Raw genomic sequence first — 25,559 nt, 5'->3', positions numbered from 1 at the left:
ACCAGTTCCTTCAATTTAGTACTTTGCTGAAAAATAGAACAAAAAATGTAGTCTTTTTAGTCTTAATAAATTGTGACTTCTTTTGTCTCCAAAAATTTTTTTTGTTTTATACATGAGGTGACCCCACAGTAATACAGGTTGAGTCTCCCATATGCAAATATTCCAAAATACGGAATATTTTTAGCATGACTGAGATAATGAGACCTTCGCTTTTTGATGGTTCAATGTACACAAACTTTGTTTTTAAGGCACAAAATTATTAAAAATAAAGTATAAAATTACCTGTAAGCTGTGTATATAAGGTGTATATGAAACATAAATGAATTTCATGTATGTACACAAACTTTGTTTGATCCACAAAATTATTGAAAATACTGTATAAAGCTACTTGCAGGCTGTGTGTATAAGGTGTATATAACACATAAATGCTTTCTGTGTTTAGATTTGGGCCCTATTCCTAAGACATTTCAATATGGTATGCAATTATTCCAAAATACGGAATATTCCGATATCTAAAATACCCCTGGTCCCAAGCATTTTGGATATGGGAGACTCAACCTGTATAAGATAGCCGTATTTCACAATAAAGAATTAGAGGTTGGATCCTTGAAAGAGCTTGCTGGGAAAAAATACACTAGTGCCCCCTTGGCTGGCTGTGCATCCGTACACTGCTGGTAAATAGAAAGTCAGATGGGGGGAGAGTATGAATGAATACAGTTTATCATAACAAGGCTTTCAATGGAACTGGGAAGAAAAAGAATACAGTACACAGACGTGAAAAAGCGGCACTGGGGGAGATGCACTAAGCCTTGGAGAGAGGTGATGTACCAACCAATCAGCTCTTAACTGTCAGTTTACAGGCTGTGGGTTCTATTCATGAAGTAGTGAAAAGCCCTGTTTAATGGGTTGGGTATGTGAGACCGGCAGTCGGGATACTGACTGTCAAAAGACCGACAGCAGCATCCTGATGCTCAGAATCCCGACAGGGGCTACATAAGTATCCCAACCCTCCCCCCTCACCTTCTAACCCTCCCTTCCTGCGTCCTAACCCTCATGGTTAGTGCCTAAACCTAACCCTCCCCCTTAGTGCCTCACCCCCCCGGTGGTGCCTAACCCTAACCATCCCACTACCGCAGCCTAACCCTATCCCCCCATGGTACCTATACCTAACTCCCCCCCCCCCCCCCCCCTTCCCCCGGCTAACAGCTAACCCGGCCCACTAGTCATACAATCGGGATGCCGGCTGTCAGAATTCCGGCATCGGCATCTCCACTGATGTCGGGATTCAGGTGCCGGTGTTCTGGCCGTGAGTCAGGATCCCGATCGGAGGAAAATTTACTACATCCTCTGTCAGTGGCAACACAAGGGGGTGCGGGCCGCACCCGGGTGTCACCCGCCGAGGGGTGACACCAAAGTGCAGACTCCCCCTCTGGTGACAGGAGCCGGGTGCTGCACTGTAGAATTACGTGCAGAACTCTGCTCCTGTCACACTGAGGGAGCCAGCACTACAAACACACTGGTCCCCAGGGGCAGCCCGCACCTCCTGGACCCCCCGGGAGACACTAAAACCGGGGTTCGGGTGCGTGGCCCCACCCCCACATGCGAGGCCATGCCCACTTGTCCCGAGGCCCTGCCCCCTTTCCCCGGCGCGTGTGGCTGCGCCACGCTCATGCTTGTACACCCGCACCGTGTGCAACTAAAGGTGAGGACGCCACTGTCCCCTGTTTAACTGAAAATAGGGCTGTTCACTGCTTCTTTTTATTCAGGCAGGGGGTTACCATGGAGAAGTTGATGACTTCTGTAGCGGCGCCCCCGCTCCGTGACAGTAGTATGGGGAGAGTGATTCGCCACCTCAGGATGGCGTAGACTGTACTGCGAAACGAAAATAGCAGGGAGGCTGAATACTTCCCTGCTCAGTCTGACCGTCACACGCCGCTTGCTCCGCCCCCTTTAGACCAGCGTCCTTTGCAGCTGGTCTAACGTGACCTGCTGCTCTCAGGCGCATGCGCAGTGGGCAGAGGACTTATCAGACTCCCGTCTGTCCTTGCGCTGCTTTCTGGGATTGCCAAGGTGCCGCTTACCAGAGGACCGTATCGCTTCGATGTCATGCAATATATAGTGATATTTCTCAGTAGCCACTTCATGTTTTACAGGAATAGACCCCAGTGTTTGAAAAATTACATTTAGGAGTTGATTGTTGTACTAAACCTTGGAGAGAGATAAAGTACCATCTGCCCCAAATCTTTGTCCTCTAAGCAGCAAAAATCTTGATACTGGTTGTTGAATTCAGCAACATGATCAAGAATATTTCTGCTGCTGCATTTGTTGTGATGCGGTCAGTCCTTACTGTACTTCATAACTACTATTAAAGCAGCCATAGAAAGTGATTATAAAATAAAGATGCTTCATATACAGTATACATCAGTGGTCGAAGTGGGGCGGTATACGGCGGTATGACATACCGCCACTTCCCGGCCCCACTTCGTTTTAGATGTAGAAAAGAATGCACCAGCGCTGTTGGAACAGCGGCGGCAATGTGTTAAGATGTGTCCCGCAGGGGACACATCTCAATCGGGGCAGTGGAGGCGCTGACATGTAGCCGGGACAAAGTACCTGGTCCCGACTGCACTGTAAGCTCCACGTACTGGGCGGCTGCCAGCCAATCACGAGGCTCGCAGCCGCCAGCCAATCGCGGGACTCGCGGCCACCAGCCAATTACAGGGCTCGCAGCCGCCAGCCAATCATTGGCTCGCAGCAGCGCCAATGAGAAGCTGCCAAATGGCAGCTTCTCATTGGCTCGCAGCGGAGCCAGATAAACTGGAGGGAAGACCCGAGGATCCCGGTGGCTCCACTCCAGCAGCGCAGGTAAGAGGGAATTAGAGAGAGGGGAGGATGTGAGAGAGGGAATAGAGAGAGGGGCAGACAGATGCAGGCTAGCTATTGTAGGGGGTGAAAGAGAGAGGGAATCAGTAAGGGCAGGGTGTGAGAGAGGGGAGTAGGCAGGGAGAAGTGTGTGTGTGTGTGGGGGGGGGGTTAGAAGTACAATGGAGTGATATGGAAGCAGGGGCCCATAGGGGGGGGAAGAATCGATCTCCATACCCCCACCTCTAAATTACCACTTCGAGCACTGGTATACATCATCAGGATTGTGGTTATTTAGTATCTCCAATCCAGTAATACTAAGTAGAAGGGTCTGTGTGTTTGGGGGTAGGTAAGCTTCTTTTCATATAGTCCTGTTTCTCCCCTTCTAGCGGTCCCTAAAACAAATCTAAACATGTGTTATTTCCAGTTCCAATAAATATCACATCCGACTTTTTTCCAGTGGCAAATTGACCATTAACACATCAGCAATAATAAAGATCAACCATATACCTGACAAACCGCCATGGTTCCAGGCTCTCGGAGGTGATCCTCTGCTTAGGTTGTTATTATTATAAAGTGAACATTGTGAGGGGATTTATGCAGCTGTCCAACACTGTCAGAGCTTAGAGATTAGATTTATTGCCCTGTAAAACTTGGGAGGGTTTGTAAGAGTTTGTTATAATAATAATACAGAGACGGCCAAGGTGATCTCAAGGGTTAGGAAGACTTACTCTGTCAGTCATCTGTCTCAATTCATATAGTCTTCAATTAAATATATACATTTTACGTGTGCGAGTGTACTGTCTGTATCAGAATATAAAGGGGAAAAATCCAGAGCTCATTGAGACCTATCTGCTTTTCATGTGCCCTTTCTTGCTGTTTATATGAGCAGCCTTTATTATTTATTGTTTGTTTGCGACAAGATGTACGCAGTGCCGGCTTAGAGGTAGACATAAAAACAAAGCATAAATATATATATCTATCGGTTGTTCCATGAAATATAAGACACAACCGCACACATTTTAGTATAATTATGCTGCTAAAATATCGTATATTAATGTAACTGTCACAGTGACTTCAGATGATGTAGTTAACATTGGTGGCCGGTTCTGTGTTGAATACGATGGAAACCGTTACCCAGGTGAGATCCAGGACATGAGAGATGGTGAATACTTAGGGAGAACAATGGAGCAAGCTGGCAGCAACTGGAAATGGCCATCATCACCGGATAAAATATTTTATACATCTTCACAGTTAATCAGGAAGATAAACAGGCCTACACTGATTCTACAGGTTTCAGTCATTTGTATCAGAGCTGTTTGACTGGGGACAGAAATGTAACATGAGTCACATGTCAAAATTGATTTTAAGTATAGTTTGGTTAACATTCAGATTTTTTGTTTCTGTGTCAATCATAAGTTTAGGGTCTTATAAGTGTTTAGTGTAACAAATTTATTGTAAAAATAATTAGGTGAGCAGGTTTAAATAAATATGTAAGTCCCAACAGGTCCTATGTCCATTCTGTTGTAACATGAGTCACACATATAAACAATAAAATGTAACTACTAAGAGTGTAAATTTTTTTTTTTTTGCTTCTAAGCAATAATTCTGACTACCTACCCCATATATTATTGTCATATTTTTAAAATGTTGAATTTCAGCTTAATTTTTGTGTGTGGTGGTATCGACATTGAACATGTTGGCATCTGCAAAATGTAGACATGTGAAACGCCGACTTTCCTGACGGACCAGCAGCAGAGGGTTAGGGTTAGGCTGTGGTAGGGGACAAATAGGTTTGGGTACTTGGAGGAGGGTTAGGCTACGGGAGGGTAGGTTATGGTTAGACACTTAAGGGGAGGGTTAGGGTTAGCGATACTCTTTGCTGTAAGCGCCGATGGAAGTCCTAATCAGCTGACCACCACACCTGAAAGACATTGCTGGAGCCGCCGGACCTGCCACACCATGTGGACATTTCATTAGTATCAAAATGATGAATGTCGAAGAACACAGCTTTGTGATCCTGCTTCACAGACACACTTTAATTGTAGATCGGGTAGTTTTAGTGAAGGGTTGTTTAATGAAGGCAATAATGACACTGACATTAAGGTGATATTTGCAAACACTCCTCACACTGCTTCATCAATGGTGCTGCTGATTGATGGTGTTGGGTATAGCACTGTAGAACAGACTGGGTGTCACCCCATGGGTTATATGGCAGTAGGTACTGTACTGAATGACAGGCTGTGTCACTCCAATGGTTACAGAAGTAACATAATGGCAACTGAAGTGTGTGTGTAACATAATCAATATATTATACAGTCAGGTGCATAAATATTGGGACATTGACAGAATTTTCATATTTTGGCCTCTATTCACCACCACAATGGCTTTGAAATGAAACAAACAAGATGTGCTTTAACTGCAGGCTTCCAGATTTAATTTGAGGGTAATTACATCCAAATCAGGTGAACGGTGTAGGAATTACAATGGTTTCTATATGTACCTCCCACTTTTTAAGGGGCCAAAAGTAATGGGACAAGCTAAACAACACTAAATCTAAATTTCACTTTTTAATACTTTGTTGCAAATCCTTTGCAGGCAATTACAGCCTGAAGTCTGTGTGTGTGTATGTATGTATATATATATATATATATATATATATAGTACTTCCGTATCTTTGCGGCCCCTGGTTACGTTACTTTCGTATCTTTACTATTCGGTGAAGATACGCAAGTAGCATAAATTTCAGGAAATACTATTCGGGCAGTTGCGGGCACGGTGGCTTGCTTCGCTCGCCACATGGATTTATTCCCACTCCATGCCCACTTGGATGGTAGGGAATGACGTTGGACACTGGCTTATAAGCTTGTGTCAAACGTCATTCCCTACCATCGAAGTGGGCATGGAGGGGGAATAAATCCATGTGGCGAGCGAAGCGAGCCACTGTGCCCGCAGCATTTATTTTTCTTTTACCTATGATTCACAAACCTGTGCACGCTTTACATTAGCAGAATGACTAGATCTACATTTGCCACCAAGCTATTTAGTTGAAATTATAGACTGAGACCCAGAATCTCCTCATTGAATTTGCTCTGTTCTGTAGCTGTACAGCCGTCCTTAGAACATAACAACCACTAAGCCCTGTGATAGAATAGTGCTTTCCTCCCTGCAAACCTGTTCTATAATGGAAAGCCTCCAGGTGCGAGCAGCTTTTTCAGTGAAAAGAAAAACCTGAATGCTGTAAACCATTTGTCGTGCGCATTTTTCTATTTCATTTCTCCTAATTAGTATAAAATCTGAAAAGCAATTACAGCATGTTTTAATCTAATTATGCCCAGCTTCATCAATGGCTGTGGGGTTTGCAGCTCTTGGCCTCAATGCTTTTTCCTTGATATGTAAAGATTAATCTTTGTAAATAGAGCTTGTTGCTGTATACAGAGGACTCACTCCCCAATCTGCCCCATGTTGTGACAATAAAGTTTATACAGTGTTTATTGTCATTATATTTGATTTAAATTTTGCACTCTTTTTATAAATAAAGTTATGACATTTAGTTTGTTTCGCTGTGTTCTATAATGTGTCCATTAGATGTTTGCCATAAAAAATGTACTTATATTGGGGGAGATGTAAGAAGCCCTGAAGCGGTATCAGCGCACGTTATGTGCGCTGATACTGCTTCTCCCCAAGATAGCAGCGCTGATAGCCTGGGCCATGTATAAACAGTCAGATCGCCTGACCGTTTGGCCCGCAGTCGCTATCGACAGCTACAGCCTGGCGCTACCCAACCCCCACAGCAGGGACAGCGATGTCTCTGCGGCTGCCGGCACCAGGCTGCACACGGGGATCTCGCGATACTTGCGAGATCCCGCGCATGCTCAGTGGAGCCGGCCTAGACTGAGACAGAGCGCATCAGCACTAGGCTGACGCGCTGCGGTCTCTAGCGGGTAACGCCAGAGGGGGGAGTTATTGCTCCCCCGCTCCGGCCGATGAGATGTTTATACATCTCATCGGTAATGCTTCCTGCTTCGCCTCGGTAAAGAGGCGAAGCAGGAAGCGTTATAGCGGCACATTAAGTGCCGCTATAATACATCTACCCCATTGATTCAAACAACATAACATGGGGTAGATGTATTATAGCGGTACTTAACATGCCGCTATAACGGTTCCTGCTTCTCCTCTTTACCGAGGCGAAGCAGGAAGCATTACCGATGAGATGTAAGAACAGCTCATCGGCCAGAGAGGGGGAGCGTTAACTCCCCCCTCCGGCGCTCCCCGCTAGAGACCACAGTGCATCAGCCTAGTGCTGATGCACTGTGTGTCAGTTCCGGCCGGCTCCACTAAGCATGCGCGGGCTCTCGCAAGTATCGCGAGATCCCCGTGTGCAGCCTGGAGCTGGCAGCCTGTCCCTGCTGAGGAGCTAGGGCAGCGCCAGGCTGTAGCTGCCGATAGCGACAGCAACAGCAGGCCGAACGGTCAGGCGATCTGACCATTCATGCATGGCCCAGCACATCGGCACTGCTATCTTGTAGACAGCAGCGCTGATAATGACAGGGGCGCTATGTCTACCTTATGTGCGCTGATACCGCTTCTCCTTGATGTATGATCGGGGGTCTGGGCAGTAAATGACAGGGGCACCGCTTCTGGGCTTCATACATCTCCCCCAATATGCTATAGCTCTTGCTTTAACTAACAACAGAATGGATAGTGGTGGTGGTGGTGTTGGTTTGGTCTTCTTTGTTCATTTGAGTTTAAATCCACCAATCTTGGACATATAGATATACCCTCTACACTCCTATTGTTTAGTAAATGTGTTGAAAAGCTCTATGGAAAGACTATGGGATTGCCTAATTAAGGTATTTGGCATGAGTATAATAGGAGTGTTTGATATGTATACACAATAAATGCAGCCATTCAGTAAGCTGAGACAATATTAATAGTAATAATAAACACAGTGTATCAGTCTGCTAGGACCCGTGACGTTCATAAGGTGTAAAGTGGATTTGTGGTTTCGTGCAAAATGACTGTGGGCCTAATTCAGCATGCTGAACGCAGATTCCCGATGTGCAGGTGCCAGACCCGTTCTGCGCGTGTGCAGAACGGGTCTACGAGGCCGCACGGAGACTGCCAGCAGACTGTCAGTGATTGACAGTCTGCTGGCATTTGTGGGCGGCGATGGCCTCCGTTTCCTGAAACTGAGGCGCGATGCCGCAGTTGGGGGGAGGAAAGAGACCAGGATCTCCGTCGGCTGACGGAGACTTCCTGCCATCTTACTGTAATCTGCGGCGGCTGGCTGCAGGACCCCATGGGTTATGCAGCCAGCCGATGGTCCGCAGAGTATCCGATACTGCGTTGGACAGTGTAGCTCAGATACGTAATGCAGCAGGAGGCGTGATGTCTACTGCAGCATTACCATATCTGCAAGGATCTCAATGCAAAGCTGCCTGCCTGCATACATCATATATCTATAGCCTGCGTGCATGCATCATATCTATAGCCTGCGTGCATACATCATATCTATAGACTGCGTGCAGCTTTGCAATTGCGGTTCTTGCTGAATCAGGCCCTATATCCACTTTATAATTGATAGAAACACATAAAGGTATTATTTCTCCTGGCTGGGGTCTTCTGCAATAAATTTAGAGTGGAGGCAGCCATTTTTTTCAGAACACCCAGGGAAGTACATGTCTCTACATTTGCAGGGATTTTTGTGTATAAATGAAGGAGTTATTCATCTCATGGTTACTTTGTTTAGTTTTTAACTTTCACTTTGAATATTCTGAGCCTTTATCCCCTTCACTGCAGATAAAAATTGAGTAAACAAATGTTTATCCGATGTTTCTGTCTTCAAAGGGACCTTTATCAAAGACACCAGGAGTACAATACCTATACAAAAACCTCCTTCACTCTCAAGTTCCCTATAATGCATTGATGGGAACATCCAATGTTAATTAGTGCGACCAATTGTTGAGAATTAGGTTAGGTAATATAAAAATTTTGCATCTGTTCAAATCGGCATATATCATATATAATTTAGCTTCAGGTTCAGTGAAATATGTTCCCAAATTATCGCCACCTAAAGGGATCTTTATGGCTGTGTACTACAAATCTCTATATATCGCTGCATAAAACACAGTACCCCATACTGCTTTCCCTGTGACCCTTTACTCAGAGGAGTGTTGGATTGTGCTGCAGTGTTACAGCTATCTATCTGGTTGAATCACATTACCAAACAGCATTCTGAGCTTCATACATTTTACCTGCAAATCTACATGTAAAGGAGAATTTAATTCTGCTACTGGTGTACAGCCACCTCTATAGTTATTAAAATAGTTATTTTACGATATAGTTGAGTGTGCCGTTCTCTCTACGTATTGCAGAGTGACAAAATTGTTATTCATTTGATTACACTACTAGGGTGGGTCAACTTTTGGGTTTGGGAATTTATTCACTTACACTTGCATTTAGTAATCAGTCATAGAATATCTGTTGCAATGTAACCTGCTTTATGGTTTAGCGAGCAGACAGGACAACAGCGACCCCCTATGTCCTTTAAGCAGACGCATTTTCTTAGCTTTTTTTTTTTTAACAATAATTTTTGTCTTTTTTGTAAATAAAGAAAGGGTACAGAAAAAAAGGGGAATGGGAAGAAAAAAAACCGGCATATATCATTCAAGAAAAATAAAACATTGCATTAAACCAAAAAATCAATCAAAATCAGTGTATGAAATACACAGATAGTACAGGACACTTCAGAACTGCAATAGACAAACCAAAGTAATAAACCTTGAAATATAATTTTGTGTTTATTGGGAGGCATGGACACACCATGATGAATTCATGCCAGCTGAACCACTTTATCTTTTCTGTGAACACACTGCTGGAAATTGATGAGGTATAAATACCATAAACCCTAGTTACTATCTACAGCCTGAAATGCCATAATATACTAAAAGATCCAGTCAAGGTGCCGGCAGACGGGATGCCGGACATCAGGATACTGACACCGGAATGCCGACGACAGCATCCCGAAGGGATCAAGATACCGATGTCGACATCCGTATGTGGGTTAGAGTTAAGCTGGCCACACACTAGACCAACTTACATCCAACCAGCCAACTTGTTGATTGGTTGGAATGAAAATCTGGTAACGTATAGGAGTAACTGATGATCAGCAATTTGCTCCTAAATGCCAGAAAACAGATGAAAATGGTCGGTCAGACAAGTTTGTTAAATGTTTGATCTAAACTATTTGTTCAAACAACAGTTTTGGTCCATTTTCCAGCGTTTGGGAGCAAATTGCTGATTGTCATTTGTTTCATTCCTTACCAGATTTTCATTCCAACCAATCAACTAGTTGGCTGGTTGGACAGATAATCTTTAGATGTGTGGCCAGCTTTAGGCCGGGGATGGGGGGGGTTTGATTTAGAGACTGCCGGGGTGGGTTAGGCACCAACCAGGGAGGGTTAGTTAGGCTGTGGGGAGGGGGGGTTGGGGTTAGGCACTGCCCGGGGAGGGTTAGGTTTAGGATACGGGAAGGGGGGCTTAGGTTTATGCACCACCGGGTGGAGGTTAGGTACCACTGGGGGTATGCAGGCCCGCAAAGAGCTGCGTCGGGAAAAAGGAGGCGTGGCCTAATTGCAGGAGGCGTGGCCACGCCCCCTTAAGTTAAAAAAAAAGTTGCGCAGCGCACTGGTAAGGGGGCACAGTGAGCCCCCTCAGCCTGGCGCTTAACTAGAGGGGGGCGCGATCAGCTTGATCACTCCCCCCACAGGCATAGGAGACTGATGTGGCTCCTTCTTAGCAGCCGCAAGCAGTCTCCCAGTGCAGCCCAGCACACATCAGCGTGTGCTGGGCTACTGTGATGTAGGAGCGGTGCCGGAGCCATGCCCCTCCAGCAAGACCGGGCCCGGCTAATTAGTACCTGCCCCCCCCCCCCCTCGGCACCCTTGGGGGTAGGTTTGGGTTAGGCATCACCGGGGGAGAGTTAGGCTACTTACCGGCACCTGTCAGGATGCTCACCATCGAGATGCCGCTGTCGGTCTTCTGACCGCCGGTATATCACGCCAATTCCTGTACTAAAACACAAATACGCAAAATGGAAGCCATTATACAGAGCGTCTTAGAACCAAACAGACGCTTTTGGTAGCCAGTGGCTTGAATGCATTTATTAGATATCCTTCCCCTTTGCCTATACACATGCACAAAAGGAAAGCCCTCTACAAGCTTTTGGAATGCGAGTCGTCATTAAATTATGTATTATCCATTATTATAAGGTGCAGCAAAGAACCCAAAGCACTCACACAGGGTGGGTTAGAACAATTTAATGTACCCCACAGATCTAGTTCAGTATTAACAGATGTATCAGACTCTGAATAACACAGTAAGGAGAGCGATAAGTAGGGTCCGGAGTCACAATATTGGCACAATAACCACAGCTTAAAGGAGTGACCTGTTAGAAAAGAGAGAACATGAATAAATGTAGGCCATTCTCGCCTCCTGCTTTTCATTTTTTTCGTTTAGTATAGAGCATATATTGCCCTACAGTCATAGAAATGATCCTGTGGAATGGTCTTGAAGTGCATTATCTCAGCAGATACATGACTCCATTTGTTGTCCGTCTCAGGCAGTATTTTTGATTAGCTCTTTTCAGCCTGGAAGCTCTCCATAGAATGTTCAGCTCTGATCGCTGCCAGCTATCACTGTAATGAGAGGCGCTGCATTCATGTTGACCCTCTTATGGCTACAAGATTATATTTTTCAGAGTAAGCAGCAAGTACTTTTTCTTGTTATATGATTTCTCACTGATTGACCTGCAGCGGTAACGCGGCCATTCTAGCCTTGTGCTAACGGAGGGGATTGCATTGGGAATAGGGCTTTCATCACATAGGTTACATGTCGATGGGTGACCTGTCAGAGATTTGTGATCAGCGAGATCATGTTAGATTACCTCTTGCTGGCTATACAACATTCCTGCAAACATAAAACAACCCTCTGGAAACTGGAGAAGGTTAACTTTTCATTTTCAGTTGGGAAGTTATAAATTTAGAAGCCTTAATTGGTTAGATTGGGAGTTACTAATCTGTGAGTAACAGCCCAATAAATGGCTCCCATAAATGTCTCCTAATCCGCTGTTTGAAAATCCTTTGCCTTTTACCAACTAAAGTAATAAACAATATTTCTTTAGCCGTAATACATGTATTTGCCAAAACGTTCTATATGAAAATATAATGTAAAAGTCAATGAAGCCACTGTTTGACATCAATCAGTATCAAAGGTTGTGCATTGATGGGCTGAGTAGTGGATAATTAAATATGTCCATCATGCTCTACCCCAATCTTCTGCAAATAGCAGTCTTCCATGTTATTGGAGGGGGGGGGGGGGGAATGTACATCTGTAACTAAACTGTGACTGACTGCTTTTTCAGATTTGCTGTCTACAAATACACTATGTGGATTGGTAGTTTCATACACAGGGCGGGGACAGTGATGTCACAGCAGCTCACATGACTGCAGTCGTAGCGTTTCAATTTTATACTATCCTAAATATATACCTCCTGTTTCCAATTTTACTGGGGTGGTCCTGATTTGAGGGGACTGTCTTGCCATCCCACAGTTGGTACATTTGTCACCATTTGTGGGAGGTCGGTCGGTCGGTCGGTCGGTAATCCCCAGCCGCACACAGTGAAAACTGTGCCTACACTGTGTACGGAAATAAAATGGTGTTTCTGTAGTAAGAGAGTTCGGCTCAGCACTTTAGAAGCTCTAAGCACACTCTCCCCTGGGATGTGGTCCTGCCCACTATGACACTATCACAACCCCCAAAGTATCGCAGCCATGTGCCGTGCCTCGAGTTTTTAAATTTGGCGATGTATGCTAAAAAAAATGGGAGGAGTTTCTTCTGTCTGAAATGCATACATACATACTTTCCTATCTGCTCACCAAGAGATCAAGGGTGGTCCAGGTTGGAGGGCTGGGGCGTGGCGCAATGAATGGCACAATCACAGCCCCCCCCTCTACGAACTAGTACTGTGATTCATTGCAATTCATGAACTGTGTCATCATGCCCCTTGCCCACTTAGCCAGAGAAGTGGCGGGATGCAGGAAGGTTGCCCACTTTCTCGGGAGGTAGGAGTACTCTTCCAACTTTTGGGAGAGTAGGCAAATATGACAAAATGTCAGACTAACACTGAAACCTGCTGTGTGTCCCATTTGCTTCTGGTGCCACCAGCTAAAGCCTAGTGCTGGTTGGTGGGAATTCTGGGAACACCGCACTCTTAGAAAAAAAGAGCCCTTATAATTCATATCTGAAACATTCAGTTTGGTGCTTAGTGGTCTTCTAAAACTAATCTACCATCATAACTTTTTCCCACACCTCAAATGAACCAATCGGTAAATTTTCAAAGCACCGCTCAATCAATTTATGGCCCTAGCAACACATAGCATAATTTTAATTAGTAAATAGCATAACCAATGTACACTAAAGCTTCGCTAATGCATGATGTGTGAAGTCAGTGCCTCAACTGTTGGGTAAATACTGTACAGGCTTAACCTGTACGCTGCTTATTATCATATCAGTCAGACATTAGCTGGTACACCTTCATGCCCAGCCTTCCGCAACTCTCGCCTGGCTACCATATAAGACTGAGGCTTAACCACTTAGGCTAGAGAAGTCCATGCAGTGATATTATTAGACAGAGGGGGGGCTTGGTAAAACAAAAAACTACTATTTACCCTTATACAGGTAACATTTGTACTTTACTTATTTTCTATATCTTACATTGTATATGTTATTTTATGCTTTATTAACAAAAAATATATACTCCCTTTTTTACATTGCTGTCCTTTAAGTGTGATCAAAAGTGTAAACCTAAAATGATATACATGCAACATAAAGCAAATACAGTTCTGAGCTGAAACAGGTTCTTTTCTTTTTCCAGGGTAAGATGGTAAAAGGAATGGGTGGTGCCATGGATTTGGTTTCTAGCTCAGGAACGAAAGTAGTTGTCACTATGGAGCACTCAGCCAAAGTAAGTGGCCTTGTTATTTTATGTTTTGTAAATGGTTGTTGAAGTTAAGGTTTTTTTGTGGACCCTGCACCGTGTGTCACCTCTGCTTATAGTGCCACCAGCCCTGGCTGGGAAAGCCTAGTGCTGGCTAGTTGGCAAATCAGTGGAGCCCACACACTGATGTCTCTCCCACCCTCCCCGATTTTCCCACTATCAGCCTGATAGATATATATATATATATATATATATATATATATTTATATATATATACAGTAAATTTTTAAATTTTCCGTCGGTATTGTGTAAGGTTTGCGGTGGAATCAGGGCAAGGCCATCGACGGCTGGTTGAGTTTAGAAGGTTAACATAACCTTTAGTACATTCAGTGGTTTTGACCACCAACTCGCTGTCAATCCGGATTCAAAACGCAGCCGAACCCGCCGCTTATATTTTGCCTAAAGTCATATTCATTCCCTTCAGGAGAGGATTAAAAAAAAAGACAAAAACTATTATTAAGCAATTATTTATGTGCCCTCTCTCTCTGATAAAGTATGGCATTGCATGTTTGTGTCCTTGTGGTGTTTTTTCTACTGATTCCACTTGGTACTTGTAAAGTGATAAGATGTATTACATTTACATTTAGTTCAGTGGAAAAAAAAAATATATATATATTGTTTCCACTGTGTTTAAGCAATGGAGCATACCTACATACAGAATGGAGCATACCTACATACAGAATGGAGCATACCTACATACAGAATGGAGCATACCAACATACAGAACACGCCTCCAACATTTCAGATGTATGACCAGGGACAGGGAACATGACCACGCCCATGGGACATGCCTAGCGATCTTTATGTACCTGTACAGGTGCCGGGCGTCTAGATGTAGACGCTTGACATTTCCCGGCGCCCATCATCCTGATCGAAGGGATGCAGGGGGTGCCGCGAGCGCACAGCCGCGGGGGGGGGGGGGGGAGGGTTAGGTTAAGGGCACCCGGGGGGGACTTAGGGTTGGGCAACCCCCAGGGGACTTAGAGGGGGGATTAGGGTTAGGCACTTGGGGGGGAGGTTAGGGTTAGGCACCCCTAAGGAGGGTTAGGTTAGTTGGTACTTACCTATCCATGATCGGGATTTCCAGCACTGCCGGGAACTCTGCTATTGTCGGCCAGGCGCTGCCGGGAATCGAACCGCCGGCCATGCAGCCAGCGGTATTTCATACCGATTCCGTACAGGTGATTATCTTAAAATATTAATATGAGAGATGTTTAAACACTGCTGAAAGTTTAACTCAGCGACACTTAATTAAACTACTGTAAAATGTTTACGTTTTTTATTTATCGTTTTAGCGAGCTTGACAAGCCATTAAGACAAGTTGGGTTTTTTTGTATCATGGTTCAGCTATAAGCTTTAAGCAGACTGTTTAATCTGGCCTCATTTTTAGTTGTGTTTTACTGAGAGCAAGAAGCAACTTGTGCACTCACTGTACTGTCCATACTGTCCTACTCAATTGCTGCACTTACTGTACTGTCCTACTCAATTGCTGCACTTACTGTACTGTCCTACTCAATTGCTGCACTTACTGTACTGTCCTTACTGTTCTACTCAATTGCTGCACTTACTGTACTGTCCAACTCAATTGCTGCACTTACTGTGCTGTCCATCCTGTCCTACTCAATTGATGCACTTACTGTACTGTCCATACTGTGTCCTACTCAATTTCTACACTTACTGTACTGTCCTACTCAATTGCTGCACTTACTGTACTGTCCATACTGTCCTTATCAATTTCTGCACTTACTGTATTGTCCATACTGTCCTACTCAGTTGCTGCACTTACTGTGCTGTCCATCCTGTCCTACTCAATTGCTGCACTTACTGTATTGTCCTACTCAATTGATGCACTTACTGTGCTGTCCATACTGTCCTACTCAATTGCTGTACTTACTGTACTATCCTACTCAATGCACTCACTGTACTGTCCATACTGTCCTACTCAATTGCTGCACTTACTGTACTGTCCATTCTGCACTTACTGTACTGTCCATACTGTTCTGTCCAATTGCTGCACTTACTGTACTTTCATACTGTTCTACTCAATTGCGCACTTAATGTACTGTCCATACTGTCCTACTCAATTGTTGCACTCACTGTATTGTCCTTACTGTCCTACTCAATTGCTGCACTTACTGTACTGTCCATACAGTCCTACTCAATTGCTGCACTTACTGTACTGTCCATACTGTCCTACTCAATTGCTGCACTTACTGTATTGTCCTTACTGTCCTACTCAATTGCTGCACTTACTGTACTGTCCATACTGTTCTACTCAATTGCTGCACTTACTGTTTTGTCCATACAGTCCTACTCAGTTGCTGCACTCACTGTAGTGTCCATACTGTCCTACTCCATTGCTGCACTTACTATACTGTCCTACTCAATTGCTGCACTTACTGTACTGTCCATACTGTCCTATTCCATTGCTGCACTTACTGTATTGTCAATACTGTCCTACTCAATTGCTGCACTTACTGTACTGTCCCTACTGTCCTACTCAATTCCTGCACTTACTGTACTGTCCATACTGTCCTACTCAATTGCTGCACTTACGGTTTTGTCCATACGGTCCTACTCAATTGCTGCACTTACTGTACTATCCATACTGTCCTACTCAATTGCTGCACTTACTGTTTTGTCCATACTGTCCTCAATTGCTGCACTTACTGTAGTGTCCATACTGTCCTACTCAATTGCTGCACTTACTGTACTGTCCTACTCAGTTGCTGCACTTACTGTACTGTCCATACTGTCCTACTCAATTGCTGCACTTACAGTTTTGTCCATACTGTCCTCAGTTGCTGCACTTACTGTACTGTCCATACTGTCCTACTCAATTGCTGCACTTACTGTACTGTCCTACTCAATTGCTGCACTTACGGTTTTGTCCATACTGTCCTACTCAATTGCTGCACTTACTGTACTGTCCAACCTGTCCTACTCAATTGCTGCACTTACTGTATTGTCCTACTCAATTGATGCACTTACTGTGCTGTCCATACTGTCCTACTCAATTGCTGTACTTACTGTACTATCCTACTCAATGCACTCACTGTACTGTCCATACTGTCCTACTCAATTGCTGCACTTACTGTACTGTCCATTCTGCACTTACTGTACTGTCCATACTGTTCTGTCCAATTGCTGCACTTACTGTACTTTCATACTGTTCTACTCAATTGCGCACTTAATGTACTGTCCATACTGTCCTACTCAATTGTTGCACTCACTGTATTGTCCTTACTGTCCTACTCAATTGCTGCACTTACTGTACTGTCCATACAGTCCTACTCAATTGCTGCACTTACTGTACTGTCCATACTGTCCTACTCAATTGCTGCACTTACTGTATTGTCCTTACTGTCCTACTCAATTGCTGCACTTACTGTACTGTCCATACTGTTCTACTCAATTGCTGCACTTACTGTTTTGTCCATACAGTCCTACTCAGTTGCTGCACTCACTGTAGTGTCCATACTGTCCTACTCCATTGCTGCACTTACTATACTGTCCTACTCAATTGCTGCACTTACTGTACTGTCCATACTGTCCTATTCCATTGCTGCACTTACTGTATTGTCAATACTGTCCTACTCAATTGCTGCACTTACTGTACTGTCCCTACTGTCCTACTCAATTCCTGCACTTACTGTACTGTCCATACTGTCCTACTCAATTGCTGCACTTACGGTTTTGTCCATACGGTCCTACTCAATTGCTGCACTTACTGTACTATCCATACTGTCCTACTCAATTGCTGCACTTACTGTTTTGTCCATACTGTCCTCAATTGCTGCACTTACTGTAGTGTCCATACTGTCCTACTCAATTGCTGCACTTACTGTACTGTCCTACTCAGTTGCTGCACTTACTGTACTGTCCATACTGTCCTACTCAATTGCTGCACTTACAGTTTTGTCCATACTGTCCTCAGTTGCTGCACTTACTGTACTGTCCATACTGTCCTACTCAATTGCTGCACTTACTGTACTGTCCTACTCAATTGCTGCACTTACGGTTTTGTCCATACTGTCCTACTCAATTGCTGCACTTACTGTACTGTCCAACTCAATTGCTGCACTTACTGTACTGTCCATACTGTCCTACTCAATTGCTGCACTTACTGTACTGTCCATACTGTCGTACTCAATTGCTGCACTTACTGTACTGTCCATACTGTCCTACTCAAATGCTGCACTTACTGTACTGTCCTACTCAATTGCTGCACTTACTGCACTGTCCATATTGTCCTACTCAATTGCTGCACTTACTGCACTGTCCTATTCAATTGATGCACTTACTGTACTATCCTACTCAATGCTGCACTCACTGTACTGTCCATACTGTGTCCTACTCAATTGCTGCACTTACTATTTTGTCCATACAGTCCTACTCAATTGCTGCACTTACTGTACTGTCCTACTCAATTGCTGCACTTACTGTGCTGTCCATACTGTCCTACTCAATTGCTGGACTTACTGTACTGTCCTACTCAATTGCTGCACTTACTGTACTGTCCATACTGTCCTACTCAATTGCTGCACTTACTGTACTGTCCTACTCAATTGCTGCACTTACTGTACTGTCCTACTCAATTGCTGCACTTACTGTACTGTCCATACTGTCCTACTCAATTGCTGCACTTACAGTTTTGTCCATACTGTCCTCAGTTGCTGCACTTACTGGACTGTCCACACTGTCCTCAATTGCTGCACTTACTGTATTGTCCATACTGTCCTCAATTGCTGCACTTACTGTAGTGTCCATACTGTCCTACTCAATTGCTGCACTTACTGTACTGTCCATACTGTCCTACTCAATTGCTGCACTTACTGTACTGTCCTACTCAATTGCTGCACTTACAGTTTTGTCCATACTGTCCTCAGTTGCTGCACTTACTGTACTGTCCATACTGTCCTACTCAATTGCTGCACTTACTGTACTGTCCATACTGTCCTACTCAATTGCTGCACTTACTGTGCTGTCCATACTGTCCTACTCAATTGCTGCACTTACTGTACTGTCCTACTCAATTGCTGCACTTACTGTACTGTCCATACTGTCCTACTGAATTGCTGCACTTACTGTACTGTCCATACTGTCCTACTCAATTGCTGCACTTACTGTTTTGTCCATACTGTCCTCAATTGCTGCACTTACTGTACTGTCCATACTGTCCTACTCAATTGCTGCACTTACTGTACTGTCCATACTGTCCTACTCAATTGCTGCACTTACTGTTTTGTCCATACTGTCCTACTCAATTGCTGCACTTACTGTTTTGTCCATACTGTCCTCAATTGCTGCACTTACTGTAGTGTCCATACTGTCCTACTCAATTGCTGCACTTACTGTACTGTCCTACTCAGTTGCTGCACTTACTGTACTGTCCATACTGTCCTACTCAATTGCTGCACTTACAGTTTTGTCCATACTGTCCTCAGTTGCTGCACTTACTGTACTGTCCATACTGTCCTACTCAATTGCTGCACTTACTGTACTGTCCTACTCAATTGCTGCACTTACGGTTTTGTCCATACTGTCCTACTCAATTGCTGCACTTACTGTACTGTCCAACTCAATTGCTGCACTTACTGTACTGTCCCTACTGTCCTACTCAATTGCTGCACTTACTGTACTGTCCATACTGTCCTACTCAATTGCTGCACTTACTGTACTGTCCATACTGTCCTACTCAATTGCTGCACTTACTGTACTGTCCATACTATCCTACTCAATTGCTGCACTTACTGTTTTGTCCATACTGTCCTCAATTGCTGCACTTACTGTAGTGTCCATACTGTCCTACTCAATTGCTGCACTTACTGTACTGTCCTACTCAGTTGCTGCACTTACTGTACTGTCCATACTGTCCTACTCAATTGCTGCACTTGCAGCAAAAGGTGCTGATTCTGTGTCGCACCCATTGCCCATGTCGGAAACAGTGGAGCATTTTTCTAATCTCTCTTATGCATGTGTCTAAATCGCACAGCGCATGTATCCGAGGTCCGAGTTGCAATTGGGAGCCCACGATCTCAGAAATGTCTTTAAAATGTATTGGGCGGTGACCGAGACGTGGCTAAGTGGACGCACAGGGATGGTCCGTCTTTTGGGCGGGTTATAGGAGTGTCGCGGGCATGTCGACAGGTTGCATGTCCAGGCGCACAGTCGCTCACATTGGAGGCCATACTCTGATAGAGAATTTGCATCTACCAAGGGGCTGGTACAGGCTTCGATGGTACAACCAGGGGCACCAGAACGTTTTTAGGTTTTTGGAGGTGGCCAAGATGTAATTTTGGTGCCCCTAAATCGCTGACGGTCACCCCCTCAGGGGCAGCTGGAGTAACCCGCCACACCACTTACCTGATGCAGGGGTTAAACAGAGGTTGTGCAGGGATCTCACCAGCAGGAGCTATAAAGTGGCAGCCTGGAGCATACAGGGTTTGCTGGGTGTTGTAGTGCATCTGGTGCAGAATGCATCATCCAGCTCTAAACTCACTGTGAGGGCAGTAGGGTGCTTAGGCACCTAAGCGGTGGTGGCACAGGGTATGTAGACAGCCCATGTGGATGTAGCAGGGTCTGGTGAGCCTGGGATGCATCCGTGGCTAATGGACGCCAGAGAAGAGAGACCTGCAGCCTGACTGCGCATGCGCCCATGGGTACGACCGATAGTTGTATCTAAAAAATCATCAGGTGTTATTTGGTGGCTGTCTACAGACAGTCAAAGTGGGCGTCTCAGTCCCTGCACTTTCAGGCGAACGGATGTACACCAGGAAGGGCTTGTAGCGGAAAATACATAGAAGCGCAGATGTGCGACCGACAAAAGACGGATCTGGGCGCCACTGTACACAAGACGCCCCTGTGTCATCTATTTATATCAAAGGCAAAGCTCAGCTATATCCCCTAAATCAAGAAACTTGGATTATAGAATAAAACTAGTTATCAATAATAAATGGTGATCAGTTCCACTAATGAGTAATGTAGTTTTGTACTTAAAATGTAAGTCACCTGCTCATTAAGATGAAATGATGTCATTTAGGTGACCACAGCCCCATCTGTAAAGTCGTAATATGACAGATTGTCACAAAGCTTCTTATAACTCCAGCGATCAATTGATTTTGTTTAAATAGTACAGCTGTAAATATTGGGTGAAATTGATTTATAACTGTTCAATAGAACAGACTGTCCTCTCTGTTGGCTATATATAGTATTTGCAGAGGAAGTGAAACAGACCTGGCACGCTGTCATGCCATCCTGGCACATCCGGCTGCCCATACACTGATGTATGCACAATACACTGATTCGTGTTCTTCTGAATCTACTTTAATACTCTTAACATTAGATGGTAAAGGGCATACAATACTTCAGAATCCACAAATACTTTCTAATTCCTAGTTGCATGAGATTGTATGTTATATTGTGATTATGCAGCAATTCACGATTGATTTTTTTTTAATTAAAATAAGGATGACACATTTCTGCCGTACTAAGGACCTCTTTGAGAGGCACTCGCTCTGAATGAGGGCAGCCGCATCTATTTTCTGAGCCGGCCTCCTGGCCACTTGCTAGGCTGTGGCTGACCACCCACAGCTTTAACGAACGGCCAGGTTGATGGTCGGGGGTTGCGACGAGACCCTTTTGGTAGGGTCTCGTCTGCCGCAAGCCCCAGTGAGCTTTCGGCTCTAATAGAGCTGGAAGCTCACCACTGACATCACGAGTGGTGTCAGTGGGACCGCCCCCAAACGGCAGGTGTTCCGTCTGGAACGCCTCCGTTTGGCAAGCCACCCCCCCGCCCTACCTACAAAACGGTGCGAGCATCACCATCGACAGCCGCCCCTTTTATAGTAAGCCCCGGAGTGAGATAATTTCTCTCTCGCTTCGGGGCTTGCGCACGCGCAGAGCGGCCGCTGCGCGTGCGCAGTGCCTCTACATCGACCCGCTTGTGAGTGCATTGGCGCTTGCGAGCGGGTCTGAATGAGACCCTAACAGTACAGTTACGGTGTTGGTGGCACCCGCTGTTAAGGATGTACTCACCTGGTTCTTCATGTTACAGATATGTCCTCATACGCCTAATCCTCAATACACCATGCGGCGCAAGACTACTGCCTCGCATTCAGCAGTGTAGCGTCTTTTTTGCCATTTTTCACACAAATGTGCATCTTTGTCTGCAATGCAACAAAACCGCTTCACCAGACTGTACTGATTCATTTGATATGTGACACTGGTGTATCTGCATGCGAAATGCTACGTTACAGTAACACAGCCGCTGACACTGTAACGTAGCATTTCGCATGCAGATACACCCGCAGTTGCACACAGAACATAGGCATGCTGCATATCATTTTAATCAGCAGAAGCTGCTTGTGTGTCCTATTTTCGCATCACTTTCCGAATAAGACGCATTTGAAGCTAAAAAGTTGCACTAAAGGACGCTCATTGCTACCGAGTTGCATGGCGCTCACACGTTATGTTTAACACAACTTGTAGCGCATGGAGATGAGATGTATGTGGATACATCAGTATCATTATTTTTGTTTTATTAGCAAAATCTATAGGGAAATATAAGAAAAAAAAATGTTGATTTCCCCCATAATTAAGGGGGTGCATCACTTGTCTTATTTGGTGTTTTGGGGGGATTTTTGTTACATATTTTCAAGTCCTGTGCTGGTTAAGTATCTTTTGTGTTGTATTACTTTATACCACAATACAAATATTTTGAAGAAAAGAAAAAAGGACAATAAAAAAAGGAAAGGATTGCTAGTACACAAGAGAACTATCACACAATCATAACTCAAATATAGATCAATTTATTAACATAAAAACATAGAATAGTACAATGTACCTGCAGGCACCAGTGTAAATAATTCTAAATTGGATCCACATAAAAATAATTGCCAGATATTTGTATCGTAATAATAATTGTGAACCCCTTGTCCTTTAAATGGAGAAGTTTTATTAAATTCTCAACTCTCTGAGGAATCCGTGTAGACGTAAAAGTAATACAGATACTAACAATAAATAAGTTCCAGCAAAAATCCCAAAGTTCACAATATAAGATGGCAAAAGATAATGTATGCCCCAGTTTGTAATGGGACATGATAGTTCTTCTGTTTAATAAAATGTCCTCCCAGTATAGTTGGCAACAGACAGAGGGCCTGATTCAGAGCCGGACGCTATTTGCGGACGGTCGTTCTAAAAAAGGGTCCGGATATTTAAATTGAGCGCTCGCTCTTTGCAGTGTTTTGACGCCTCTATGTCTGAGCGAGCGATCGAAAAATGCGCTCGCTATTTTGTAAAGACGCCACTTTGCCGTTCGCATCACACGTCATCTCCGGTATTTATTTTATTAATCGGGAACATCGAAAGGCATCAGAACTGCTCGCAGTGGTTGTGGTAGGATTTTCTTACCGCAATCACTGCGAGCAGTTCAGGCTAAAAGACAACCAAGTGACGTGGTCGATGGCGCTCCTTTACTAATTATGCACTCCCATTAAACGCCCTTTTGACCGTTAGGCACGCCTGCGTTCGGATCTCCACTCCCCCGTTTTCAAGCACCTTCCCCTGTTACCACCCACAAACGGTACATTCTGTCAATCAAATTAGCAGCCCCTCGCTGTTTTACGAGCGCACGATTTACGACCACAATGACTGGTTTGCGCATATGCATTATGACCCATACGCATGTGCATTTGTACGAACATCGCTCAGAGCGAACAAGCGGCCGCTTACGAGCGGCTCTGAATCAGGCCCTGTGTGTGTTAGATGGCACATCAAAATAAAATTAGGTAAAGATCTTTACACCTCTAAATATGTCAAATAAGGTTAGCTCACGTACAGAAAGCACCCATGGTTACACCATATAACACCGACACAACGCCAAACCACACCCACAAAATACACTTCATTTACATCTCAGACTCCCCAGTTAAAGATGAATCCCGGTTTTGCACCCTTGGACACCACGAATACACCACACCGTTAAAATGCACATGGCTTGGATCCAAGACTCCCAGTGTAAAGGATGAACATGATGTTCCACCCATGAACGGCACAAATGCAAACACACCACACCAACGGTAAAGGTTATGGTTAGGCACTAGGAGGAGGGTTAGAGTTAGCCACTAAGGGGGAGGATTAGGTTTATGGTGTGGGAAGGGGGAGGTTAGGTTCAGGCACTAGGTGGGGAGGTTAGAGTTAGGCACCAAAGAGGGAGGGTTAGCATACCTGCCAACAAGTCAATCGGTATCACAGCAGTCTAGGGCCTTGGTACAAGTATCTGCAGCTAGTTTTATATGTGTGGCAAAATAAGCAAAAGTGATAAAAATAAATCCTGGCCTGTCCAGCTCTAACTAAACAGAAGTCTCCCTCCCTCAGTGTGAGAGGTCCTAATGACCAACTCACAAAATAGCATATAAACACAGGACTTTCATAAAGCCATAGCAGTGTCTCTCAACAGGGGTGATATGCACTAAACATTGGAGAGTGGTAAAGGGGAGAGTGATAAAGTACTAACCATTCAGCTCCTAGCTGTCTGTTTACAGGCTGCGTTTGAAAAATTACAGGAGCTGATTGGTTGGTACTTTACCACTCTCCACTTTATTACTCTTCAAGGCTTAGTGCATCTCCCTCCTCGTCTATCAGCCTGCTCCCAAGGTAGTGAGGGACTGCCCAGAGAAACGGACACAACTCTGATCAGCCTTTCTCACATGTTGTCTGCCAATCGAGGCTGCTCATTACCTGTAATTACCACACAGAAGTTAAGAACCGGGGACATGTATACCTCCCATCAATAACTTCCCCAGTGCTTTTGTCACAGTACATACAGCCACAAAACTCAGGAGCCTATATTCACTTACCCTTTATTAGCACTGCTCACTTTCCAGGAAATAGTATGTATTTTGATGATGATTTTCTTGAGTTTATTTACTTTGTATGCAATGGTTAAAGGATCTTGCATATTGTATAGAATAAACCAGGGTAAATATACATTTATTTATCCTGTATAATTAATATCTATTATGATAAGTCAACTATCCTTGCAATATGACAGCAATCAGTGATATTTTCTATTATTTTTGGTAATAGCGCCTATTTCATGAATACTTTTATTTCATTTTATAGCATACACTAACAGTTTTCCAGCCACGGAGGGCAGACCTGCTACTAATATCTAAGTGACAAGCAGTAAATAATTACAAAGGAAAATGAACCCAGATCTAAACACAAAGTCTGAGGCTTCAGTATTTAATGGTTAGTGCTTGAATAGCTAAACTGAGATGGATGTGTTATTTAGGTACAGCCATTGCTGTTGCTAAGGAAACTGTTCATTTTCACAATGCCTGTCTTGTATCTTTGCATCCCGTAATCTAGTTTAAGGCAATATGCGACAAAAGTGCATGGTAGAATTTAATAATTGTATTACATTATACTCTCTCTTTATTTTATAGTGTGTTCCATATTTAGCTTTAAGTGCTTGAGGGTCTGTTTTCTATGTCCTCAATCTGTTCATATTCTGCATGGTAAGCACCCATTCAAATCAGTTCTGCTCATTTAAAGTCACGTTGTCATTTTTTTTAATCTTTTTTTTTGCATTCTCTGCAATTTGGCTTTGTAAGTTTTTTATCTGGCCTTTGTG

At 44.2% G+C, this 25,559-nt stretch overlaps 1 protein-coding gene across 1 annotated transcript in view; it reads left to right on the top strand.

The window, feature by feature from the left end:
* OXCT1 (3-oxoacid CoA-transferase 1) overlaps positions 1 to 25,559 on the top strand; it is a 145,025-nt gene that overhangs the window by 105,974 nt on the left and 13,492 nt on the right. The window contains exon 14 of the mRNA XM_088455250.1: positions 13,799 to 13,888. Within this exon, the coding sequence (XP_088311376.1) occupies positions 13,799 to 13,888 (90 nt within the window). The remainder of the gene's footprint in view (positions 1 to 13,798; positions 13,889 to 25,559) is intronic.

Source organism: Taudactylus pleione, unplaced genomic scaffold (genome assembly GCF_031769625.1).
Source record: "Taudactylus pleione unplaced genomic scaffold, aTauple2 ptg000647l, whole genome shotgun sequence".
NCBI classification, from domain to species: Eukaryota; Metazoa; Chordata; class Amphibia; order Anura; family Myobatrachidae; genus Taudactylus; species Taudactylus pleione.
This window is presented reverse-complemented; position numbering and strand designations above follow the sequence as displayed.